At 41.0% G+C, this 24,751-nt stretch overlaps 2 protein-coding genes and 1 non-coding gene across 4 annotated transcripts in view; 1 reads left to right on the forward strand and 2 right to left on the reverse strand.

Moving 5' to 3' along the window:
* Positions 1 to 4,124: 4,124 nt before the first annotated feature.
* LOC145434083 (uncharacterized) lies at positions 4,125 to 12,399 on the reverse strand. Of its 2 annotated transcripts, XM_080311373.1 has the most exons (15): positions 12,345 to 12,399; positions 12,228 to 12,269; positions 11,008 to 11,083; positions 10,882 to 10,941; positions 10,702 to 10,809; positions 10,303 to 10,578; positions 10,036 to 10,239; positions 6,693 to 6,872; positions 6,353 to 6,619; positions 6,058 to 6,272; positions 5,871 to 5,982; positions 5,615 to 5,757; positions 5,390 to 5,555; positions 5,157 to 5,303; positions 4,125 to 4,769 (listed from the first exon to the last, which is right to left on the reverse strand). In XM_080311373.1, exons 3-15 carry the CDS (start codon positions 11,066 to 11,068, stop codon positions 4,588 to 4,590), a joined length of 2,121 nt encoding a protein of 706 aa, XP_080167499.1. In that variant the 5' UTR covers positions 11,069 to 11,083; positions 12,228 to 12,269; positions 12,345 to 12,399; the 3' UTR covers positions 4,125 to 4,587. The 2 variants fall into 2 exon arrangements, with proteins under 2 accessions (XP_080167499.1, XP_080167498.1); XM_080311372.1 differs by lacking the exon at positions 12,345 to 12,399 and having other exon boundaries at positions 12,187 to 12,323.
* Positions 12,400 to 17,366: 4,967 nt separating this feature from the next.
* Trnat-agu (transfer RNA threonine (anticodon AGU)) lies at positions 17,367 to 17,440 on the forward strand. Its single transcript has one exon. It is a non-coding gene; the product is annotated as a tRNA-Thr (tRNA).
* Positions 17,441 to 20,016: 2,576 nt separating this feature from the next.
* The window catches only part of LOC145456514 (uncharacterized), a 38,286-nt gene continuing 33,551 nt past the window's right edge, over positions 20,017 to 24,751 (reverse strand). Inside the window, exons 8-9 of the mRNA XM_080334654.1 lie at positions 21,662 to 21,796; positions 20,017 to 20,355 (exon numbers count right to left, since the gene is read on the reverse strand). Of these exons, the coding sequence (XP_080190780.1) occupies positions 20,257 to 20,355; positions 21,662 to 21,796 (234 nt within the window). The 3' untranslated portion in view covers positions 20,017 to 20,256. The remainder of the gene's footprint in view (positions 20,356 to 21,661; positions 21,797 to 24,751) is intronic.

Raw genomic sequence — 24,751 nt, forward strand, 5'->3', positions numbered from 1 at the left:
CCCTGTATTTTCATCATCATCCTCCACCACCAGCTCTACCGCTAACTCATGTGGGCGGAGAGTATAGTAACTATCTATAGTAATATATGGAACAAGCGAACAACCAATATTATTGACAGAATTCATTCAAAAAATTTACCGACATGATGCACATAGAAACCAGATTCATATAGCAAGCCACCCCCCCTCAGAAGTTGCATCGATTATCCTATGGTGGGCTCAAAATCATGGTTGATTTGGGCGGGAAAGGACTGAAAACATGTGCTTTCGGTCCCGGTTACACAACACACAGCCACATAGGCCTACTCCTGAACCGGATCGTGACCACCTCTGGTCTATCAGCAAAGCTTTGCTAGTGTGACGTCATAGCTCATTTTTAAATCCGCTAGTGGGCGCTAAAGGGTGTCCGGAATATGTATCACAGAAATATGGTAACCCTATACTAGCGACACAAATGGACGCTTGTAACCGCGATCCGAAAATACTATAGAGCAGGGGTTCTCAACCCGCGGCCCGCAGACGATTATTTTGCGGCCCGCGACATCTTTCAGTAGGAACGCAATTACAACTGGCACGGTGTTGTTATGGATGACCGATGTGTCACATGTGTCGAAGAACAGTTGTTATAATGAAGCGTAGAACCTTAAAATGGTACCACGATAGTTTCTTCTCGAGTTGTACTGCCTGATCTGGGAGAAAACGTTGCTAGCTAGGTTTCAAGCCCACCAATCCATGTTTCGAGGCATTGTTAAAATTGCCGAATACGTTACAGACGCATTGCTCATAATTGCTTGGTATATCGCTAAACCAAAGAATCTGTTAGAGAAGGTGTGACTTCAATAAAACTTTAACGTACTGTGCGAATATTCGCTGTTTCCGGAACTTTGCAGCAAGTCCAACATCACCTGACAAATTTCGAAGCTAAATTGTCTGATTCAACAGTCACCAGAAGAGTAATAGCAAAGTCAGTCGATCTTTTATCGCATGTTCTGAAACACGTTTCCACGTAAACTACTTTAGCCTAGCATTGGACGAATCCACCGACTGCACACACGTGGCATAGCAAATTATCCAAGTGCGTTTTATCAGACTGGACATATTTCCAGAGGAAATGCAGACGGGCAAACGTGGGGAGGGGACCAGTAAAAAAACATCAACTTTACAAAGCTGACTTCTGTAACTATTGGTGTAGGGCTCCAGCCATAGAAGGAAAGGAGAAGAGTTGATTGGTTTGCTCAGAAATGTCCCCGAACGCCTGACTTCTTCTGCTATCACTGCGAGCTCAAAGGGCTATTGACTTCTGTTACGAAACAGTTACCGTAATTTTATACTTGCTCGCTCACGCATTGAAACAGAGAGTTCGGTTCTCTTGTGGAAGGGTGTGAAGCAGGGATATCTAGAACTAGGAGTTCTAGATATCCCTGGGTTGAAGGTGCAGACACCGACTTGGCAACGTATGCAATGTACGCTCCATGAAGGGATTTACTTGCGCCACTGGAAGTTAGATATTCTCACAAAAAACAGTAACTGCAATGTTTCATAATGCATAAAAATGTACTAAATGCCCGTATAAGACTGGTAAAGGGGCTATAGTAGCCTAAATTGAATAGTAGCCCGCAAATACATGGTGATCATGTTCTGCGGCCCGCAGCCTCTTTCGCTGTTAAAATGTGGCCCGTTATACGAGGGAAGTTGAGAACCCCTGCTATAGAGGGTGAATCGTAATTTTGTGCGACCATCTGTGACGTCACAATGAATGGTGACATGTAGAATATTAGTTATATACGTAGCCTACACGAACGAGAACGCACTTCAAATCAATACATGCGATCGATGTAGGCCTACCGCATTAAAACACTGATGTGACGTCTTAATACCGGCAATGCACTCATTACTGTCAAGACAAACAGCCATATATAATGATACGAATATTCAAGTCTGGCTGAAGCAAGAACAATATTAGCGTATGACCTCATCGACAGAAGATTCCCGTTCAAACGAATCGAATAAAATCAAAATTTGTGCTGCTGAGAAGCTGATGTAATTGAAAGCCTTACAGTGCGCAGTTGAAGCATTTCTCGATCAACGTTTGCGAGGGGATGAATTTTTTAAACAATATTGGTGCTTGTACAATGTACATGCATGCATATTCTGCATATTATCCTATCTCACCATACGTGATCAGACTTGCCTGATGTCAGTAATGACTTCGAAAATTCACGTCATGTAATTGTACAGTAAATCTTTTGAAATGTTCATGCCACGCAGAGAATACTATTCGTCAGTTTCTCGCAGATTAACTTCGAGCTAGCCCATTGTTATTTATAACTTTGCTAAACCATGCGCCATTGACATGATACCAGTATCGCTCACGCGTACGACACCATATACTGAAAGGAAAATCTCATTCGTGAGGCGCCTGTCATTGCAAATTATTATTTCTTCACAGAGGGCAATATTTACCTTTACGGGCCGCACTTACACCTTGGTTTCATACTTTAGCGATAACCCTATTTGCCCCTGGCAATGTTCCCTCTAATTTTTCACGGGTCTGCGCGCTTGCGCAGTCACTTGGAGAACAGTGCGCAGCGACTAAAAAAAGTCGTCACTTCAGATTTTTTGTGCGCAGCTTAGATTTTCTGTGCGCAGAGACCATTTCAGCGCTGCGCATTTGCGCACGTGCGTAGCTTAGAGGGAACACTGGTGCGAACCCCTGAAAGTTTATGGTTCTTGTGAACGCGAACCTTTTTGAAAGGTTCTGTGTGAACGCGAACGTGAACCTATGACGTCACGTGACGTCATATTGCTAATTCCATCCTTACATTTCAATATATTTATGTGCATGATAACTAGCAACGACTCAGGCCATAGGCCAGGCTGCTGAAGTACATGGTTTTAAACTTTTAAATGTCACCTAATGTATCAATTGGAACAACCAAATGCTATAATAATTCCGTAAAATCAATATCTTCCGTCATTTTGCCAAGAATTTCTACGAGGACTCAGCTAGACCGGACTTATGACGGAAACACCCGGTTTTTATGATACAACAAGGATATCAAATCAAGATGGATCCCGTACGCCGGATAGATTTTTTACATTAGAAATCGATGCATTCTTTATATCAATTTTGGTGATGTAAATAGCCTATAATTGATTGGTTGACCGCAATTCGCTGACTTCTTACATGATAGTGCCTGTTTCGTTCTTGCTATTGTGTGATTGCGGGCAAAGCTCACAGCACAGAGTCACTAATGATTCAATAACGGAAAGCTGAATATCCCGAGCAAACCTTCGGGCAAATAATTTTTGAAATTGGCAATTGCGTGCTCGTTTAGAGCTGAATTCCTTTTCATGCTGCCAGAGCCATGCGAATAGTGTTGCGAATTTCAAATGCAAAGAATTTGAACCATAGACTTTACAATGATACGAAAACTGCTCACACAGCGAGCGAGTTAGTGTAATGGTGATGCGTCCGGCTTCTTAACCGGTAGGTTGCGGGCTCGATTCCTAGCCGGGTCAGACCAAAGACTCGAAAACTGGTATCCGCAGCTATCCTGCTATGGGCGCATGGATAGCAAGGAGGAGAATAAAAACGGGTTGCAGACTAGGTGACCTTACGGTCGTATCGCATCTCCGTCTTCAAAGCATCTTGATGGAGCTGGAGAAAAAGAATGTCATATCTCTCTCTATCACATACACAGTGTTTGACCTACCAATGTTCGTCTGTGAACGCGAACCTCAAATTTCGGGGGTTCACACACGGAACGCGAATCTCACGTTCACATCATCCTTACAAAAAAGAGTACACGAATGACTCGCTGTAGAATTTTTTCTTCCAATTTCACTGAATACCCGATGAAATTGGTAATGAGAGTAGTGAGAAACGCTGCACAGCTACCTCGATTCTACTGGTTGGATTGAGCCGTTGAGCCGAATTTGGAGTGCACTATTTTTAGTCAACCTAACTATATTTCATCAGATAGGCTATTCAGTGAAATTTGGTGGATATTCTCAGCTTGTTGAGAATTCCATATTTTCCCGCAGTCTATGTGCCCCCCCCCTGTTTCGGCCAAGGTTAACCTTGAGAGATTTTGCCGCGAGCAATTTCATCAATCAGGAAATCATGCATGTAAGTATTTCAATATATTTTTCAGCAATTCATAAATAATAAAGGATAACGATTATAACTCGTACATATGCTAGTGTGAAGTATAATATCGGTCTGCGCAGATTTTGACGGTACCAGAATGATATCGCATACATAAATAAATGCATCAGCACATTCATCGTACATTCTAGCTTCAGTTGAAACTCAGTCACAGGCATAAATTACGAGGAAAATTACATCGAGGAGTGAAAGTTAACGCTAAAAGACAAATCAAATAGCACATCGGCTCAGCAAATCCGATAGCACATACAGCAGTACGAGATTTTTCTGTGTGAGACTCGTCTATATTGAACATGCAGCCTTTGAAACTGGCTCATATATCTGTCAAATTCAATTCATTTGGCAGCATTTCTTCTTCGTCGATTTTATATAGAAAAGGTTGTATGATAGCTAATCTGAACGAAACATCTTCATATTCAGTTGCCGGGTCGCGAATTCGGAGGATACTGATCCATGGCGAGTCCGGATCTTGTGATGAGTTCTGACAGTTGGGCCACGTTGCTCGGTTGTACAGTATAAGTACCATCTTCACGAGTGTAGCATCTAGCCAGTTGGGGGTAATTTTTCTCCACCTCATCATCAATATCATAGCAACATCCTGCAATATGATATATAGTTATAGGCTATTGTGGAATCATACCACTGTCACAATAAGATGTGAATAGGGGGGCTGACCAATTACGCATGAATTAGATGCTGCGCACCTAAAGATTATGGTGTGGGAAATCTTCACTACGACCGAGAACACGATTATACAGACACATTTTCTTATTAGATCGAACACCGGAATAGGATTTAGACATGTGATGTTTACAAACCATGAATTCTCATAGGCATTTTCACGACTTTTGGTCTTTAGATTAGCGCCTATTTGCGCGGACGTGACAGCAAATCGTTACGTAATTTAGATGTGATAATGCGATAACGCGAGACCTAAAAATTCTGATCCCTTTCAGACACACACAAAAAAAGCTTGATATCTAACCGAGGCTGTATATACATTCGTCTGCGTCTGGTATCTTGAGAGGGTGCATTCCCTGTTTCATGTGCGCATCCATTGTCACCGAGCATCCACCTCGGCGATAGTAAAGCGACGGCGATTGATAGTAATTGGTATCGCAGGTGTGGTTTCCTGTGAAATTGGTCATTTCAATATGCTCAAAGAAACTCAGCCTATAAAGCGATCGAGCCTGCTTCAATCACAGGCATCATTCTCACTGGGCAAGTAAGCGACTGGGATGCTGTTCAAGTCGTAGTTGAATGACGTAACTCCGTTTGCGTAAAAGCACTGTGGTATGTTGAACGGAGCGCTTTTGTCCCAGCAGCATCCACGGATAGCCACGCAGTGAAATTCTGTGATTCCAGGAAATCCACATTCTGTTCTCTGGAAGTCAATATGGTTGTTACGACATCAGTCAACAATTTTCGGTAGATGCGACGTACCAAATTGACCATATTGCCGAGAAGACTCGATTTTTGGGCGTACGTATAGTATACAGTAGGGTCGAGATTGAGACCGTACTTGAAGAGAGGAAGGCATGAAGGCGGACTTGCGAATCCTCCAGCTCGTTTCACAGTTAGGGCGACTGAGAGAGAGAGAAGTTTGGATTTATACAGATGAATGTAAACACACCATTATACTAATATTATAGCACTCCATAAATGCCGTTACATCTATGAATCAACAATATCAACTTACAACTGTCGTAATAGATGAAGAACACGTTGTAGTAGCACCATGGGACTGCATTCGCCGTCTTGATTTGTCCTCCGGTCATGTTACTGACTTGGTCGTCCGTGAGAAATATTGGCTAGAGCGTATTCGAAATGAGCTCTGTTAGTTTTTGTCAAGTCACAAGGACGACTTTACCATACATCGTACTCACATTGTAGCAACAATATGGACGCATCTCACACTGTGCAGCGGTTATTCCGGTAAAGCCGCATTCAAACCTGTTGCGTAAGTCGTGCAATGAGCATGTATTGATTCCGAGGGTTTCAAAATGTATGAAGTATAGTTTGCTCCCCGGAAAAATTCCGCGGGGAAGGTCTGGTATGTATGGCTTTACGATCCCGTCCAAATTAACCGTTTTGCCGATTACTAAAGACGAAAACAGTAAATCACAAATTGGAGAAATATATAATGTGAAACTGCGAATTGTGTATGCTATTTCTACTTACGAATTTGCGTGATCAATTGGAATACATCGCTTTGACTGCTACCGGTCTGCTTTGAAAGCAACAGAAGTCCAACAACTGGATCGATTGCACCAGAATGGATCATAGACTGGATGAAAAAGTTTGAACCTTTGTCGACGCCTAATATGAATGGTACTGCGTCGGCAGCAACTAGTCCCTTGTTGGCCAAGTAGTTGATCATCGATACTTTGTTTTGATCACTACCGAATCCACCATTGAGAATGAGCTGCGTGGTTGTGGAATCCAATCCTATAGAGACGCGAAATATGCTGCATCTATTATTTTCAGCCAATAACGAATGATTTAAAAATGAAATGCTCACCTCTTCCGGCTAGTATAATTTGCATGAGCTTGTCCGTTAATGATGCTCCATTGTTTGTCAATATTGGGATTAAAGACGGGTTGATATTACTGTTCGATTGTGCAAGAAGCATTTGTTCCAATGATTGAGAGCGCGCACTTGGTTCCCGAGAGAACTCTTTCAATTTTTCTTTTGCTAGAGCTGTAAGTTTTACGGATGGATAGCGATAAATTACGCAGCACTGGACATGAATTGTACCCTACATGCAGTATGACATCACTCACTGCACAGGACTTCAGAAACACAACCGACGTAACATGCCATTCGTTTTCAAAAAGAGAACTAAGATATGATGACTAAATATGCCTTGAAAATGAAAGGAAAAAATGAATACGAATGCTCTCAATGCAAAGCGTGTTTATTTAATGTCTTTCTTTATTAATTGCACAATGCTGTAACAATGTTTTTTTGTTTCCAGGTTTTAATCAATTTTTCCCTATTGTTTAGGACCAGTTAGTGTCAAAAATCAACTTTATTCCATATAAACTCTGCTTTTGCGGTTTAGAAAATGAACTTCTAAAATCGCACTATTTTTGAGAAAAGAAATCAAAAATATGGCTAAACAGCATCCAAGATAGATGTTAATCACTTTTAAATGTTAGTATGCTCTGCAATATTGGCCGTTTTATAGATATTTCTGTTTGCAGGTTTGATTTTTGAGGTTTTGATATTTTTTGATTTGCAATTGATAATTTTTTAATATTTTTTAATATAACTGGGAAGTAATTGGGGTCTTGAAAATGGTAGCTTTTTTGATGGGTATGCAAGGGGGGGGGAGGGGGGGTGTTCACCAAGTATCCGTGGCACTCTTGCCTTTGGGATAGTACGGCTAACACAGAACGCTACAAAAAGCAAATATGGCCAAAACGAAACGAGTTTGTTGTTGGAGAGAAAAACGTAAAGCAAACCCGGTTGATTGACCCAAACAAAGGTTTTAATCAATTTTTCCCTATTGTTTAGGACCGGTTAGTGTCAAAAATCAACTTTATTCCATATAGTATTCATAAACTCTGCTTTTGTGGTTTAGATAATGAACTTCTAAAATCGCACTATTTTTGAGAAAAGAAATCAAAAATATGGCTAAACAGCATCCAAGATAGATGTTAATCACTTTTAAATGTTAGTATGCTCTGCAATATTGGCCATTTTATAGATATTTCTGTTTGCAGGGTTGATTTTTGAGGTTTTGATATTTTTTGATTTGCAATTGATAATTTTTTAATATTTTTTAATATAACTGGGAAGTAATTGGGGTCTTGAAAATGGTAGCGTTTTTGATGGGATGCAAGGGGGGGGGGGGTTCACCAAGCATCCGTGGCACTCTTGCCTTTGGGATAGTACGGCTAACACAGAACGCTACAAAAAGCAAATATGGCCAAAACGAAACGAGTTTGTTGTTGGAGAGAAAAACGTAAAGCAAACCCGGTTGATTGACCCAAACAAAGTGTTTAAGCCTCCCCTTCAGATAAAACTTCGCCTTGTAAAGCAATTTATGAACGCATTCGATAAAAGTGGTGACGCATTCCAGTTTCTCCAGAACTTGTTTCCTGAACTATCAGAAGCTAAAGTAAAAGCTGGTGTATTTATTGCCCCACAAATAAAAAAGATTCTCAAGTCGAATGATTTTATCCAAATGCTTAATGATGTCGAAAAGAAGGTTGGGATGGCTTTGCAGATGTGGTGAATGGGTTCTTGGGCAATAACAAGGAAGATAACTATGCCGAACTTGTTGCCAATTTGTTAAAGTCGTATGGAAACATGGGGTGCAAAATGCCCATGAAACTACATATGCTTTATGCTCACTTGGACGAGTTTAAAGATAATACGGGAGCTTATTCAGAAGAACAAGGGGAGCGATTGCATCAAGACATACAAGATTTTGAAAGGTGATACCAAGGGCAATATTATGAAAGCATGATGGGAGATTACGTCTGGGCCTTAATGCGGGAAAGTGATGTAGCGTACAAAAGAAAATCCCGCAAAACATCCCATTTTTAATGATTTTATACTCGAACTGTTTTAGCCTGAAATATTTATTTAGATTTACATTTAACAATTAACGATGGTATTGATTCGGATTCAGTTAAGATATTTATGTGCAAATTTCCATGTACCAAATGCCTGTGCGTTGTGGTTTGATTTAAATCCTAATTCGTTGCCTATTATTATGCCATCTCATAATTAACCCTATGCCAAAGAGAAAAATAGCCAAAAGTCGGCTGTAATTTGCTGTGCGAAAAAGCAATCGATAGCCTACAACTAAGGCGTCAGAATATTTAGTAAATACATTTACAGAATATAACTTCTTAATCGATGCCAAGAGACTTCACAGCCATCAAAGGCAGTTTGGTAAATATCCATTTCCTATAGGGTTAAGCAGTATAACCATGCACAATATTGCACATACTATAGTAAATTCAAAAAAGTACTCTCCTAACCATAAAATCAATGCTTGGAATGAACTATATTGATTTTTGGAAGTTTGTAGGTGAGAATGATCAGGAAATATCAATTAAAAACCTGGGAGCAAAAATCGTGTGTCACGGTGAAATCCATTAAAACATCCCAATTTTAACTGATCTTATACTTGAACTATTTTAGCCTGAAATATTTATTTAGTTTTGCATTTAACATTGATTCGGATACAGTTAATACAGTTATGAGCAAATTCCCGTGTACCGTGTGCCAGCGATCAAAGACAGTTTGGTAAATATCAATTTGCTATAGTGTAAATCAGTATAACCATGAACAATATTGCACATACTAGCAAATTCAAAAAATACTCTCTTAACCACAAAAAAAATTGGAATGAACTATATTAATTTTTGGAAGTTTCAAGGTGAGAGCGATCAAGAAATATCAATTAGAACCCGGAAACAAAAATTGTGTTACACGGTGTTATTTGTGGTCCATAGTGAAAGAAGATATCTCATTTCACAGATGCCTATATTTGCCTATATTATCCTTTTCATTAGCGTTTTCTTACATCCAATAAAGAATTATTGTGATATTTTGGTAATTAGTTTGGAATACTAAAACAAAATACATCAAAATTTTTAGCCAACTAAAAGTTTTGCAAAATTTTGTTACATGGTGTTATTTGTCGGGGTGACCACTCCAGCGACTGATATACAAGTTGAGAATCACATATTTAGCCTATAGTTGGCGGAATTTCCATGTACCATAATCAACAAGTTTGTCCTGTCCCAAATCTCGATTATTGGTAACAGGTAGCAAACTCGTGAATTACAATCCAATATATTACATTGTAGGCCTACGTCGTATATCCACAATATATGCTTACGATCAATAACATCCTTGGTGTCGGGTTCACTGGCGACCATTTGCATAAGCAACCCTTCATTTCCTTCCGTCACCACTTTGCATTTGCAGCTCGTTCCACTGCTACGAAATTTCCCGTCACATGGTGTCGTCGTCAATGCCATCATCATTAGAATGGGCATCTGATCCGGTATATCCGCATTCGTGGAGGTGTGGTTGATAGATCCTGAACAGGAATCAGCTGTACATGACCAACGTTTTCCGGTACCTGCACACTATACGACTTTACCAGTCTGCGATTCTTTTTTCAAGTTATTCAAAAGGGAAATCCAGAAGAAAACATTATCTTGCTCATTGCAAACGCATTCATCGTCGCTGCTGATAGGTGTGGTGTGCATTATATTCTCGACTAAACATCCGCGTTCGCTACTCATGGTCATGTAAGGGATGGCGTCCTCACTGACTTGATTCGCAACGAACAACAGGGCTAACAGTTGTTCATGCGTCGATTTTCCTTCTGCCGCCATGGCCGGTAATACTTCCGTGAGCATTCTGGTCGCTTGCGCTTTGAAAATAGAATTTGATAATATTCGAGTGGGGTGGAATTACCAGTTAAAACATTCAGACTGAATGTTATTTGATTATATCTACCCGTACGAATTTTGAGTGATTAGAAAACAACGCTTACCTGAAGTCAGGCCACCGGAGGTGAGGAACAATTTCCTAACTTCGTCGGTCATAGGATTCTCGCTCCTTTCGAAAGACATCACGCTCGCTAATATCGCCGTTGGATTTCCTAAAAAGTTCCATGATCCTTATTGACTATTAACGTTTGCATAGGAGCATTATTCAATTCTTGTATACTCGCCTCCTTTTCTCTGTACCGAAAGCAAAGGGAAGATCGTGATTGCTTCATCGCTATCATGACCTGAATAGGGACAAAATATTACAATGTCGTTCTCTGCAACAAGTGTTACTGTGAAAATGGGCTTACCGAGATCCGTGGCTGAAATTATTGCTACCGCAACTAACAGCAGGAGAATTGCTGAATGCATCCCGATAATCAGGGTCTGTAAGCAAATTTCATGAGCAATTTATTAAAATAGAGATTCATTAAATCCGACGCAGTTAGATGTCAGTTAACAGGTGGTCTGATCTTATTACTAGAAAAAGATCCAATCATGGAAGCAAGCTATGGAATTATAGTAAGTTTTTTAAAAATAGATATAAATATATATGTTAACGCAATTGAAGAAAGCAGATGCTGAGAGCGATTCAACTAAACAAACGACGATTTGGTAAAGAATAGTCCTACATACAAGCACACACATATGAAATAAACGACAAATTCCAGAGTCATTTCCATGCCAGCTCTGTGTACACCGGACTCTACCTCAACTCTCAACCAATACGAGTCATGGAAGTTATCAATCTGAGTATGGATCAGGTTCTCTGTTATCACAGCATCACAATCTCCATATACATATTTCCGCAATCACACCGTGAAAGGCCCGTGACATCGATTTGTCGCGTGTGCACGATACCTTGTATTTTGCTGTTGTTATGAATTGATTGAAATTGGGATATGCGAATGCATTAAATATGAAGTTACACGTTGCCGTATTATTTCTCATATATATGTACCGGACGAAGCTCAATGATAACAATTATGTCGTGATACCAAGACGGCTTTTCCTGGCAATGTGAGGCTCAAAGAGTCATACCATCCCGGTAGCGATGACAAATATATATACAATATTATTACAATTCCTACACAAAGAGACAACGATACAGAACGACATCTTGTAGTTAGACTAACCAATGAGTGGATCTGAACCTTATGCAATGCGCTGTAATATAGCAAGCTTGAACACCAGATGACAAACAAGACAATAGTGGTCCTCCCGGTGGGTCTAATGTATTTGTGAATTGAAGTATAATTACACTTGGAGCTATTTCTCGGATCTATTCCAAAGAAATTTCAATTGCTATCGGCAGAATTCCACAACTCGAACTACTATTATTCAGTTGGCTTTCCTTCCGAAAAGTAGCCTAACGCATGTGAATTTCGGCATGATCAATGTGCGATTCATCGTATTGCACATGCACAGTTTGTCTTCGTCCTAACCGAGTTGGACGAATCAAGTCGGAAAAATCTTACGTATGTATTTACCTCAGTACGTATAGGAATCTACGTCTCTATCGAGATTTCACCTTTACGCTGGCAACTTCAGGTCTGGTATGGACTGCCTTACTCTGAGAAAACAAGAGCCGTCAATATGCTAATGCCTTTTATTCTGAGTGATGGTTGGCGTTTTTCCCTTTTCCCACCTCGCTCTCCGTGTCTCCAGAATGAATACTTCTAAACGGAGACACCGAAATGGGATTTGAGTGCTGTAATCCGAGAACGCATGACTATTCCGTATGACCAACGATGGTCACGGTTTATTAGGAGGGACGTATGAGATAATTGCTGGTTGCTGTATAAAGCAATAAAATATATTCCCGGAATGACGAGAAATATCTGTGACTCGCCAATTCTATATTTGGCTAAGTGTTGAATTCGGATTGAGTTTCAATAGACTGTTGCAGGAACAAGACTAAATCGTAAGTACGACGTAAAGGTGTAATTTGATAGTGTCCTTTTCTGATAAATTAATTTTGAAGGAAGGACATGAAATTCAATAATTATTATTTTTCATCTAAACGCTAACGGGAAACCGAATCCAGTGGTCCAGTTTCTGATCCAAATTTACTCTCGTGAATGAGAAGTGCGATTTGGTCTGATCCAATTTCACGTGGAACAATGATTAGCCTTGAATATTTCCATACCATACAATACAAGTATATTCTCAAGACTGACTATTTTCGTTGAACAGAGAAAAAGAAACATAATAAACAAGGCATTTTATTAATGTGAATTACACACGACAAAGATTCGCCCAAAGTAATTTAATTTTGGAAATCTGGCTCGCACTTGACAAATCGAATTCCAAGAAAGTTCAAAGGTCCATAGAAAGCTGCCCGAGTTTACGCATCAAATTATAGCCCGCAGAATATAAGAGAACGAAGAGGCAACATCACGCTTATAATATTTCGATTTTGAGATGAAACCTTGACGCGCTGTAGACATCATCCAACCGTACAGCGGATGTGTAATTTGGAAAAAATCAGCAACGAAATGATGTCGGAGTGACTATATCTGTAGTGATATACCCACCCTCGTTACCAATCATTACTTGATGACTCAGCCTCCCAGACATCAAAGTGTGCCGCAGACATCTGAATGGTTTTATCGTATACGCCAGGAGCTGCGACGTAACACCTTGACTTTGATTTAATGGTGATCTAAAATGTTGGGCTTCATCGATTGACTGTTGACTGACTGACTGTTTTTGTTTCCACGAACGGGGAGGGAACGTGTAATTAGGATTCGCTATTGACACATACCAACTCCGTCCGATGGCGAGTTTCGTAGTGGTTCATTTCACAGCTGCAACACCAGAGTCCCATTTTAAGCGATGAAAGTTGTACTAGGCTAGTGCACAGCACATGTTCGTTCAATGCACGTAAGCGTTTCCACGTCATATTGCCTCAGTCAAACTGAATTTTGATTTTTGGCGAAAAATCTAATTTTGAGCGTCTATGTGTGTCGGTTATGTCATTCATGCTGTTAATTTACCAGGCGTCAAACAGTACTTTCACCCTTGGATAGCGGCCACGATGCTCTGTGGAGTTTGGAGTAGCATTTTTATGCTGAGCCGTACTGGAATCGTGCCACTCGATTGCACGCTTGTGACCGTTTTAGGTCGAATGTTAAGATGACTGACTCTGTGATAAAACCGTCTATTCGGAAACTTGAATTTCCAGTATTCCTTACACAGAGGAATCGCTGCTTTATTTTGATTTATGACGTCCTTCTATAAATGTCACTCGTTCCCGTATTTTCCGTAATACACAACCTGAATGTTGACGAACGTGATAGTTACGGGGTGCTAAATGCTTTGTTTCCATTTTGACGTGTAATAATTAACTACGTCGAGTGGTCGTGACTATTTTTAGATAACTGCAGTTACGTCACGAGACCGTGTGAATGTTTGCAATTGTTCTAAACCGGTGATGTATCAAACAAGGCCGGAATGATAGTTCAGCCTATGACTCTTGATCGCGTGACTTTATGACACCTAAACTAACCCTAGTCCCAACCCGAACGCCGAAATTAACCCACATGCTCAAGTGTCGCATGATGTTATGTCGCGTGCTCAGATGTCCACGGACCAAGGAATAGAATAGACTCATATGTAACATCAATATCTACAACACTCGCTCACTACGCCAGATATTTGCGTGTTGCGCAGCCGTAGAAACATTTGTTGCTTGGTGGATGGTCATTGGTCATTGGTCACTTGATCATATAATGTGCGCTGCAAATGAAATTGGAAACGATTCTGGGTCGATTCCAACTGGGAGATATGAAACCAAGAGCGTTAGCATTCCTGTGAAGCGTGGGACGACGAGCAAATTTCGGCTCTAACATAAAATTCCTACACACCAAGACTGGAGGTTGTACTTATGGTAAACCAATTCATGGCAAAATTTTCAGCATTATCAATTCATCAGTCTCAACATCTGACATCGGATGCATACAGGCTTACGGAACATACTACCCCTTCACAGTCTAGCTACGAGTTCGCCCGTTATGTCATTAGACTCGCATGCCGAGCATATAAAGGTTTATTCCGAAGACGTGGCTAATTAACTGAATACATGCTTGGACTCATGTGTATGATTCAGGGCTGCTTGTTGTAGCGCGATGATCTCCATTCCATATAATTGCTGGTGTCTGGAGTGTTTCATTGAACAATAATCCGTGTCATTAATTGGATCGGAATATTGCACGAACTCTCCGCAGACATTAGATTTAGAAAGTTAGGTAGGGACTAATTCCGTGTGATCAATCCACAGACCGTGACAATTGACGCGACACGTACTTGATGGGATGTCGTTCATGGCGTAGCACATTGTCGTAAAGTTGCTGACGAATAGGATTTGTACCACTGACGGCATATATTCGAGCCGGATTAACCATTGAGCAATCACGGCACTCGCCGCAGGGCTTGCAGACCATAGACGAATCAAGCCCATTTTTTTCAAATTTACTATAGTGACAAAAAACTTGACCTTAATTCATTCCATCATAATTGCGACGATATACACGGTATAGACAATTTATAATAGTACAATATACCTTTCGTTACCCTGGGTATGCCTCCGGTAACAACCATGGGTCAGGAACAGTGGTTCTTGAACATTTGATCTGTCAGAGTCGTTTAGTTCAGTTTATTGTTAATTATATCCTTTCAAAAACACTACAAGATTGCGATACAAAGACAAGATAGGAAGGTGTCGAAACGACTAGAATGATCTCATGATATATGTACCTTTAGAGCTACCATATTTTTGAAATCCGAAAAGAGGACACTATTTCAAAAATTTCAGACTTACAATACCGGAGTAAAATCTTGAAAAATTGTAAATTTCCCGACTTCATAGTCGGTTGACTAAAATAATGAAAAAAAGTCGTTTTTCCGGCTCAGCTCCCGAAATAGCCTCATGAGCTTTACTTCAGTGCTGAGTTACTGAATCTCAGTCGAATTTTGCCCGATATCTAACCAAAATTTTCAAAAAAGAGGACGAATTCTCAAAAGAGAGGACGTATGGTAACGCTATGTACCTTGAATTCGAATTTTATCAAAATCTGCCAACAGATCTGAAAATAGTACATAGAGCTTCAATATTCGTCAGATTATATTTTCATCTGCCCAAGACATACACACAATATACAATGCGATGCACAAGACACACAATGCACATGAACAGATAAGAGGATGCTGAATGACCATTTGCGGTCTTTTAGACATACATCCACCTCGACTTAGTGCCCGATGTCACAATCACAGTCACAGACGCTCACCACTAGACGCTAACTCCCCCAGCTTCAACGATCTGCTCACCTCGATTGCACGAATTTCCATATAGGCAACTTCAAATTGGGTGATGAGACCGTCGATATACACAATACATATACAATATCATTCTCAATGCTGACGATTACCTCCGACGAGTGTCAACCTATAGATAACTAACCTACGGATAGAAGGGCAACACGTGACTCACGGTCGAGTGATGCGACAACGGCAGATTTGTTGTCGCTTCGTAGCATGAAACGGGAGCGTAATTGCTAAGCCCATAGATGACGACCCGTCCGCTCAAATTAAATAAAGTTAATATTATTTGAAAGCTACAGTCGCGCTGATTCTGATGATACACATTAAGCTTTCATCTAGGCAATAGAACCACCCCGAAATAGCCTTCAAAGCCTGAAAATCGGCGTTGTTCTAAACAATTGCAACGGCGCAGCACAATGACCATAACAACGGTCCGTGCGTGGTTGCGATTGTTTAGAACAGTGGTTCTTAACCTTGCCCCCAGCGCACCCCAGGGGGCGCTGGCGATTTTGAAGGGGGGCGGAAACGCTCAGGGGGCGATATGGGGGGCGCTGAGCTCAGGGGGGCGGTATGGGGGGCGCTGGAGAAAAATGGCTTCGCAGTAGATGATGTGGTGATAGGACATATCCTTGATGAGTATTCAGAGCAAACTAACACCGAAAACTTCGTTGCATATAGCCTTCAAAATGCATATAGGTTTAATTGTCCACGGGTGCCTAAATGACTGACACCGAATGTTCCTGTACCTAGGGCGACCAGGCCACACAAACTTTGCTGACCATCGAAATCACGATAGGGGGTTCGTGGGTGCGAAGCCCTCAGAAGTTCGGTTTATCACGCTATGGGTGCGCAAGGCAATCGTTTTTAGGGGGTAGACGAAGTGCTGTTACGGCCCTACCTCTTACTCATTGTCTTTATTACATTCCTTACATTATGAAGTTGAGGGGGGGGGGGGGGCGCTGGAGCACGATAATTTTTGAAAGGGGGCGCTGGAGGAAAAAAGGTTAAGAACCACTGGTTTAGAACAATGCCGATTTTCATATTTTGAAGGCTATTTCGGGGTGGTTCCATTGCCTTGATGAAAATTTAATGTATATTATCAGAATCAGTGCGACTGTAGCTTTCAAATAAGATCAACTTTATTTAATTTGAGCGCTCGGGTCGTCATCTATGGGCTTAGCAATTACGCTCCCGTTTCATGCTATGAAGCGACAACAAATCTGCCGTTGTCGCATCACTCGACCGTGAGTCACGTGTTGCCCATCTATCCGTAGGTTAGTTATCTATAGTCAACCTTATCTTCATCTAAAAATCCATTCTAACAAAAGCATGCTGGCAGCGGTGCGGCGCCATGGCTTAGTTGGTTAAAGCGCCTGTCTAGTAAACAGGAGATCCTGGGTTCGAATCCCAGTGGTGCCTTTTTATTCGACGCATCGCTTCGTGCACACGTGGGGATATAAATAATTAGACCTCGGCATAGGTTCTCCAACAACAAGATTATGAATTTCGAGCACAATATTTCAATATCACAAGAGGAACTGTAGCGCTACCTACATGATTCTAGGTAAATGCCTTTTGAAATATTTACCGTATAATACGTGTTATAACGTGACGATCAATTTGAGTTATTCATTGCTCACAAGGACCATCGACAGCCGTCGACACAAAGCAATCTATAAAAGTAATCGCGATAGGTTCTCTCAGGCCTATCGGATCAAATGATCACAAAATTGCAGAGTTGTGTAATCGGGCGACGGGTCGCTCAAAGGACTAAATTTGTTACCAGTGCGATGGCCGCCCTTTCTCAGTAGTTGTTACGACGTACATTGAGCACTTGTGTCTTACGCCAACTATGTAAACTGGCGTGGTTCGTAAGAAACAGTTCCTTCAAAATATCGGCGGACAACAATCTCTCTGTCTTGCTCGCGTCGGAAAGCGCAACGGTGAAGCGGATAGGGTTAGTAAGGTATGTCGTGCGACCTCGATACCAAGAGATTGCTATATTGGAATGGTAGCATTCATGGAAATCGTTCAGTTATAGTTGGAATACCGTGGCTTTCTGACGAAAATGGCTGTTGCCTAAATATTTTTCGCGTTTCAACTTTAATTTGAGACCCCATCATATTTAGAGCGCAGTGCCCCTTTAACCTGCCGAACCCATCTCTCATCTCTCACCCAGCTCTCGTCTAACCCAAATTCGTTGGGTAACAAAAACAACAATATACCACATTCAATAGTAATACGTTACTGCAGGGGCGGGCAACTTCTCCAGTCGGCGGGCCGGATATAGGAAAATTAAGTAATAGGCGGCCGGATTGCTGAATCAATACATTATTCGCCCATTTATCCATATATACAAGGAATGAATCGTATTAATGAATGCATTTTAACGACAGCAATGTCACTTCAAATCCATTTCTCGTTGTTAATAACGAAGACAAAGTGGATTAGAGAACAGTATTGTCAAACGGGCGCCGCTATGTCTGCTACTCTCTGATCAATCAACACACGGTGTAATCCTTAATTCAGATTTCAAGGCGTTCGACAAACCCGGCACCCCAAATTTACCAAGATATCAATTCATTTAGGGTTGAGTACATCGTAAATGCCCATAATGCAAGTCTTCTCGCTTCGACGAACTTACGCATAAGCTCCACTCTCGCACTCTGCGCACACACGTATATAATAACATACAGTCACTAAAATTTGACGTAGTAAGCAAGCAGTGGGGAATGTCGACAGACTAGGGCCACAGGCAACATAATCATGTAAGACGGGAAACTGTCAGCGACCGGACAAAATCCCTTTGCGGGTCGGATCCAGCCCGCGGGCCGTATGTTGCCCCCGCTTGGTTTACAGACACCGTTAAAGTAGACAGTCCGTATGTTGCCCGTCCCTGCATTGCTATATCGATGAGACTACTGTTCTTTGTTTTTTTTGGAGACCAATAACGAGATTCGAGGCTTTGTCTCGGAAACAGCAATTCTCATGTCATTTTCCTATACAAACAGGTTTCGTTTTCTTCCCCCCCCCCCCCCGAATAGAAAACGTATGCTCACGTGGGCCTAAGTGGTGGGTAATATCATTACAACTTCAAGGCAATGTTCCCTTTAAGCTGCGCACGTGCGCAATTGCGCAGTGCTGAAACGGTCTCTGCGCACAGAAAATTTAGGTTGCGCACAAAAAATCATAAGTGATGACCTTTTTTATTAGTCGTTACACACTGTTCTCCTAGGGACCGCGCAGTGAGTTAGTGAGTGCGCGCAGGCTCGTCAAAAACTAGAGGGAACATCGCTTTCAAGGGCAACTTTTGGAATAAGAGGATAACTTTCCAAAATTTGGCAGAAAAAATTATGGAGATTTGTTTTGTATCTGGTTTGCACGTCGCAAGTTGAAGCTCGATAATCTCATTGAGTATTGTTTACATCTGCTGTTGTAGTATTTTACGAAAGTGTTTGACGTAGGCCAATATAATCCGCGCCAGATATTGCGTTTGTTCAGGAAAGTCGTTTTGAAATGAGTCTTGTGAGCTTCGTCAACTTCGCCATTATTTGCTGCATCGGACCTATTTCCTTAGCACTATAGTTTACCCTATACCGTTACGTAAGCTGAAATCAAGTTTTTGAAGGACAACACTTTCCAAAAATATTCGTTGGTATATCAGTAGGATGCGTGTTAATATTTCAGAGGACGCTCGCGCCGCACCCTCGAAATCGCTTCTTCGAACCCTATGTGCTCGACCGAAAGCTAGTTAAGAACCACTGCCTTATACAGTCTTTCGCAATAGTATACTAGTATACTTCCTGTGATAGCGAATGTATATTGTATATGTAGTTCCATCCAGAAGCTAAACACACACACACACACACACACACACACAAACAAACAAACACTATATCCGCATGACAAGTCCACATACATTACGCGATTTACGTGATCGCGAGCATAGAAAATTCAGAAAATACAGTCGGACTTATTTCTGCAAATTATGCATATTTTTGCTCTTTTTTGGTATCTATATTTAAATTGAGAAATGTAGCTACTTTGCAGTCACATTGACTTACAGACTATCGCGAAAACAACATCTAACGCAAGCGTCGCTAATAGCATTCAGACAATGTGTTCCAGTAATGCGTTCATTGGTATCATTCTCTGTAGATCCATCATTTTCTTCATCTTCCCGAAAAACCATTATACATCGGTCGGGCAGTTGTAGACGCACTCCTTCGAGACATTCATTGACCATCGCTATCAGGTGCCGATCTCGCAACTTCTGTCGATACCTTTGCGTACAGTGCCGATTGCTTCGTGCCCTCGTTGTATTCCGATAATTCCTGGATATTATCATCATAGTTTTATTCAGCAGATCACCACCAATCACGGATAATCCGAGAATTATCAAGGGAAATCTCAAATAACTCCGCTTCTATTAATTGAAATTGAGTCAAACTTGTTTTGCATCGTCATTGAAGACAACTCGACAACTTCATGGGGTTGACACAATTTTTTTTTTTAATTTTCACTAATAAATTGAAAATTTTAATTGGCTCTGCGGCGCCTTATACTAGTTAGAATTGAACCAAATTTGGTGTGCAACGTTTTTTAGGATAACCTGACAATTTAATCAGTGAATGGCTGGAATCCGGAAAAAAAAGTTATTTTTGAACAGCCCTAATGTGCATATGCCGCTGGACAAGGAAGGTGCAGATACAGCCTTGTACGGCTTTGTAAGTCTTGTACCACATCTCCATGCTCAGTAATGTATGAGCGTCAGGGAGGAAGTCATGGATACCAGCGTTACTAATCAGGTCTTTGGTCTGACCCGACCGGGGATCGAGCATACGACCTACCGATCAAGGAGCCGGACTCTTCACCATTACGCTATCTTGTCGGCAAGCATGAGATCAAGTACAGCAATATACTATGGTCACCAAGATAATGAATAGCATCTTTTATCATTATATTCTGGTGGCTTTAGTAACGTACCAATACTACTTCTACATGGCTAAAAATTAAGGATGGGCAATGCGGAATCACTGATTCGAAATCGAATGAAATCTTTTTGGTGCCGTAGGATTCGAGTCAGGCATTTGGAATACAACCGAGCCTATAGAATCATATAATTCTTAGAAAAAACGGAATCAGCGTAGTCAGGGATATCCAGATCCAGATCTGAAGTTTGATTCGGAACTCGCAAAGGAAATTAATTCTGTCATTGGCAAGCATTTGTTGGATATTCCTGTTTGTGCGAAAAATTTATCGAGACGACTGACTTCGCGTCGTTAGGAGGGGCCGTTCACTTCACACTTTCATTTGGGCGCCTTGGAGTCGATCAAAATGCGCCAACCAAGTCTGTGTCAACAGAAGTAGTTCGTGTACCATCTGAAGTAGTGCACCATCTGAAGTAGTGCATTGAGCTTGAGCGCTCTCTTCCCCACGGCTATTCGAAATTTCATACCGATGACGTCATATTTTGTGATAAGATTGTTGATATAATGTTATTTCCAATCAGAAACAATACATTATGTAAAAAAGAACGTAAAAGACTTGCAGAACTTTTCTACAACTTAATTGCCAATGTCGATCCAGTAACACATGTACGCAATGAACGAAGTAAGCATAAACAAGGTTTTCACTTACAATCGTTTCTTCTGCGTTTTGCGTTTTGGCAACGCAAGTACACTCGCTATCAGTGTTCACCAGCTTCGCACCGCACTTTGAACATTCATTCCGGAGACCAAGTGCTTTCGCCAAACAATGTATTGGATAAAGCCACTGCAAAATTGATATATCGTGCGATCAAAAGCACTTTTCAGGATATCTATACATATATTCCTAGCAAGAATAAAAGTTTAGGACGGACACTTGAACGGATGAAAACAACGCCTTCAGCATCAATGCTCATTAGGGCAAGTTTTTGCAACTTTTCAATTTTTTTTACAACTTGCAGCAGCTTCCTACATACTTAGAATCGATATACTATACTATACTATACTATACTATACTATACTATACTATACTATACTATACTATACTATACTATTCTCTTTGATTTGCATAACAAAGAGATATATGATGGGTTAGCTGCATCTCACTGTTATCTGTGACACAATGGCTTGTAAGCAAGCAGTTCAACTACCCAAGCACGACCGTGTTCGAACAATATATAAATAGATCGCTTTATTAATTCTATCGCTTCAATTTGAAATAGTTTCCCATTTCACGAACGCCCAGGCGAGACCGCCGAAAATTACATTTTCACTGGTTCACCTTTTTCAGGCTATTGCCAAGAGTGCTGACTGACTGACTGACTGCTCAGTTTCCAGTGAAAATCTTGCTAAACCCACTTTTATAACTATGTTTGGCGATATCAAATGGTTTACATTATAAGATACTAATTTTCCTCACTTTAAGAAGTTTCTGGTCGCATTTCCAAGTACTAGTACCAATAGACGAAGTGCTAATAGGGTGGTTACGTTAATATTCTTCGAAATTACAATGAAATGTCGGTCTCGGCCGTCTGAGTCTCGAGTCATATGACTTGGTTCGAGTCATGTGCAATGACTCGAGTCCAAGTCAAGTCAATACACAGATTGACTCGAGTCGAGTCGAGTCATTTCCGTATTTTGAGAAAATGACCCGAGTCAAGTCGAGTCATCAGAAAATCGTGACTCGAGTCGGACTCGAGTCGAGTCATGACTCGAGTCATTACAACCCTGCGTTATTCCCGCATAGCGTAATTTTCTTGCTGTGTGTCGGGAAAAATGTAATTTTTAGCGGTTTCGTCCAACCGTGAAATGATGAAGTAACAAATTTGACAGCTCCGAAGGAACTATAGGTTGTACAACGGAACCTTTCGAGTAGCTCATACCCTAATAATTTCAACAAAAATTATAAATGCAACTTTTGTTAAAATTAAATGCAACTTTCTCGCGATTTTAGTGCAACAAAAACTTGCCCTACTGATCATTCAAGCAATCGACATTATATATTCAAATTTCGTCATGTCAAACGATAAGAATATTGCGGCTGAATATAAAAGCGACTGAGAAACGAGCTAGTTATTTTAAGATTCGCTGAGGAATCGTGAACGGTTTCGTTTCAAAACTCCTCGAGGTTGCCACTTTCGACGGAAACAATTTCCTTGCTTTTCGTTGAATATTCGAAGCTAGCAACAACTAAACCACCCCCACCGTCTCAGCGGGAGTCCTTGAATGTTATTAGCCGACGCCCAAAATGCAGATGTGTGGACTCGCACAAATGGTGTTCCGTTATCATGACCAGACCATGCTCACAGGTCGATTGATTCGCAAGGAAATATTAGCCTCCCGAGCGATTCATGCACAGAATTTCCCAATAAGTCATCTCCAGATATCAGCTCCTCGATCCCTGGTGATGTCTTATGACAATTATTGATTCGTGGGTGGAGCGATATGGTTGTTATATGGGGCAGGGGTGCAAAGAATTTTCGAGAATGAATACATAGCTGGTATATATAACGTAGTCGTAGGGTTACCATATTTTGAAACTTGAAAAAAAGAGGACACTTCTCAAAAATTCTGAAAGTTCCGGCGGAACCAGAAAAGAAAAGTGGTGATTTTGCAAAATACAATTTATTGAAAACAGAGGACAAATCATCTTAAAAGAGGGCGTATGGTAACCCTATATAAAGCTATCTCATAATAATATTGTGACTTTACTTCCCTGATGACATCATAATGGCCGAAATTAGGAATTTCACGCTTCTGGCGGGTGCTCTAACTTACGCCTATTTGGTACCGTACGAACAGGACTACATCAAAGCATTCAGCCGGCAGTGTCTTCCATTTTAATTGCACATGCATAGCTGAAAGGCAATTTGTTCCTATGCGAACATATTCCAGACTTCACTGCTCTTCCAGGAGAGCTCCCATCACTTGAATCTGTACAACCGCAACCGGCATGATCAGTAGCTCCCAACCTTTTTGGATGTCAGAGTCGCATTTCAAACTTCAGAGTAGGCCTACGTATGGAGCCGCATGAAAACACTAGAGTACTCTACTTATAAGGAAAATTTAAAGGTAGCTAGCCTACCTCTGGATCTCTCCATCCAATTAATTCAAAAGCATCCCTATAGAATCTCGTATATTCTAACGGTTATTTTAGCATTGATAGACGCAGATTGGCGAGTGCTATGCATTGAAACAAACTCGAAATACATATCATTACTACAACATACTATTATGTCGTTATGTGATAGCTCTTCCTACATTCCAGCACTTAATTCACAAGTTTGCGGGGGATTATAGCTCCTTACGCTGAGTAATATCGGACTTATTGCAATTTATAGTTGACAATAAGCTGTTATTCTGATGTTAGTAAAATTGTGTCGAAATTTACTCTTCACAAAAACGATATATAAAGACAATATATCCTTGTCTGACGGGCATTCTTCCATGCGTTTGACACTATAGTTTGCAGGAATTCACTTGGACGGCGTTAGACATCACTAATATCCTTGATTTTAGCATTAGTGTATAGAAATTGACTATAAGTACTCATATAAACAAACAACAACTGTCGTCTATTATATTTTCTGGCATATTTAGAGGTCAATCAGAGCCGCAAGAAGGCTGCCTTCGAGCCGCCTGCTGCTCTGAGAGCCGCGGTTGGGAATCACTGGGTATGATGATGCAGCGGCAACATGATGGCCAGCCATTACCGGTGTCGCTGACGCTTCTCGTATACGTG

This window comes from Botryllus schlosseri, chromosome 2 (genome assembly GCF_051294905.1).
Source record: "Botryllus schlosseri isolate E-star chromosome 2, Bs_hap1, whole genome shotgun sequence".
Classification (NCBI taxonomy): Eukaryota; Metazoa; Chordata; class Ascidiacea; order Stolidobranchia; family Styelidae; genus Botryllus; species Botryllus schlosseri.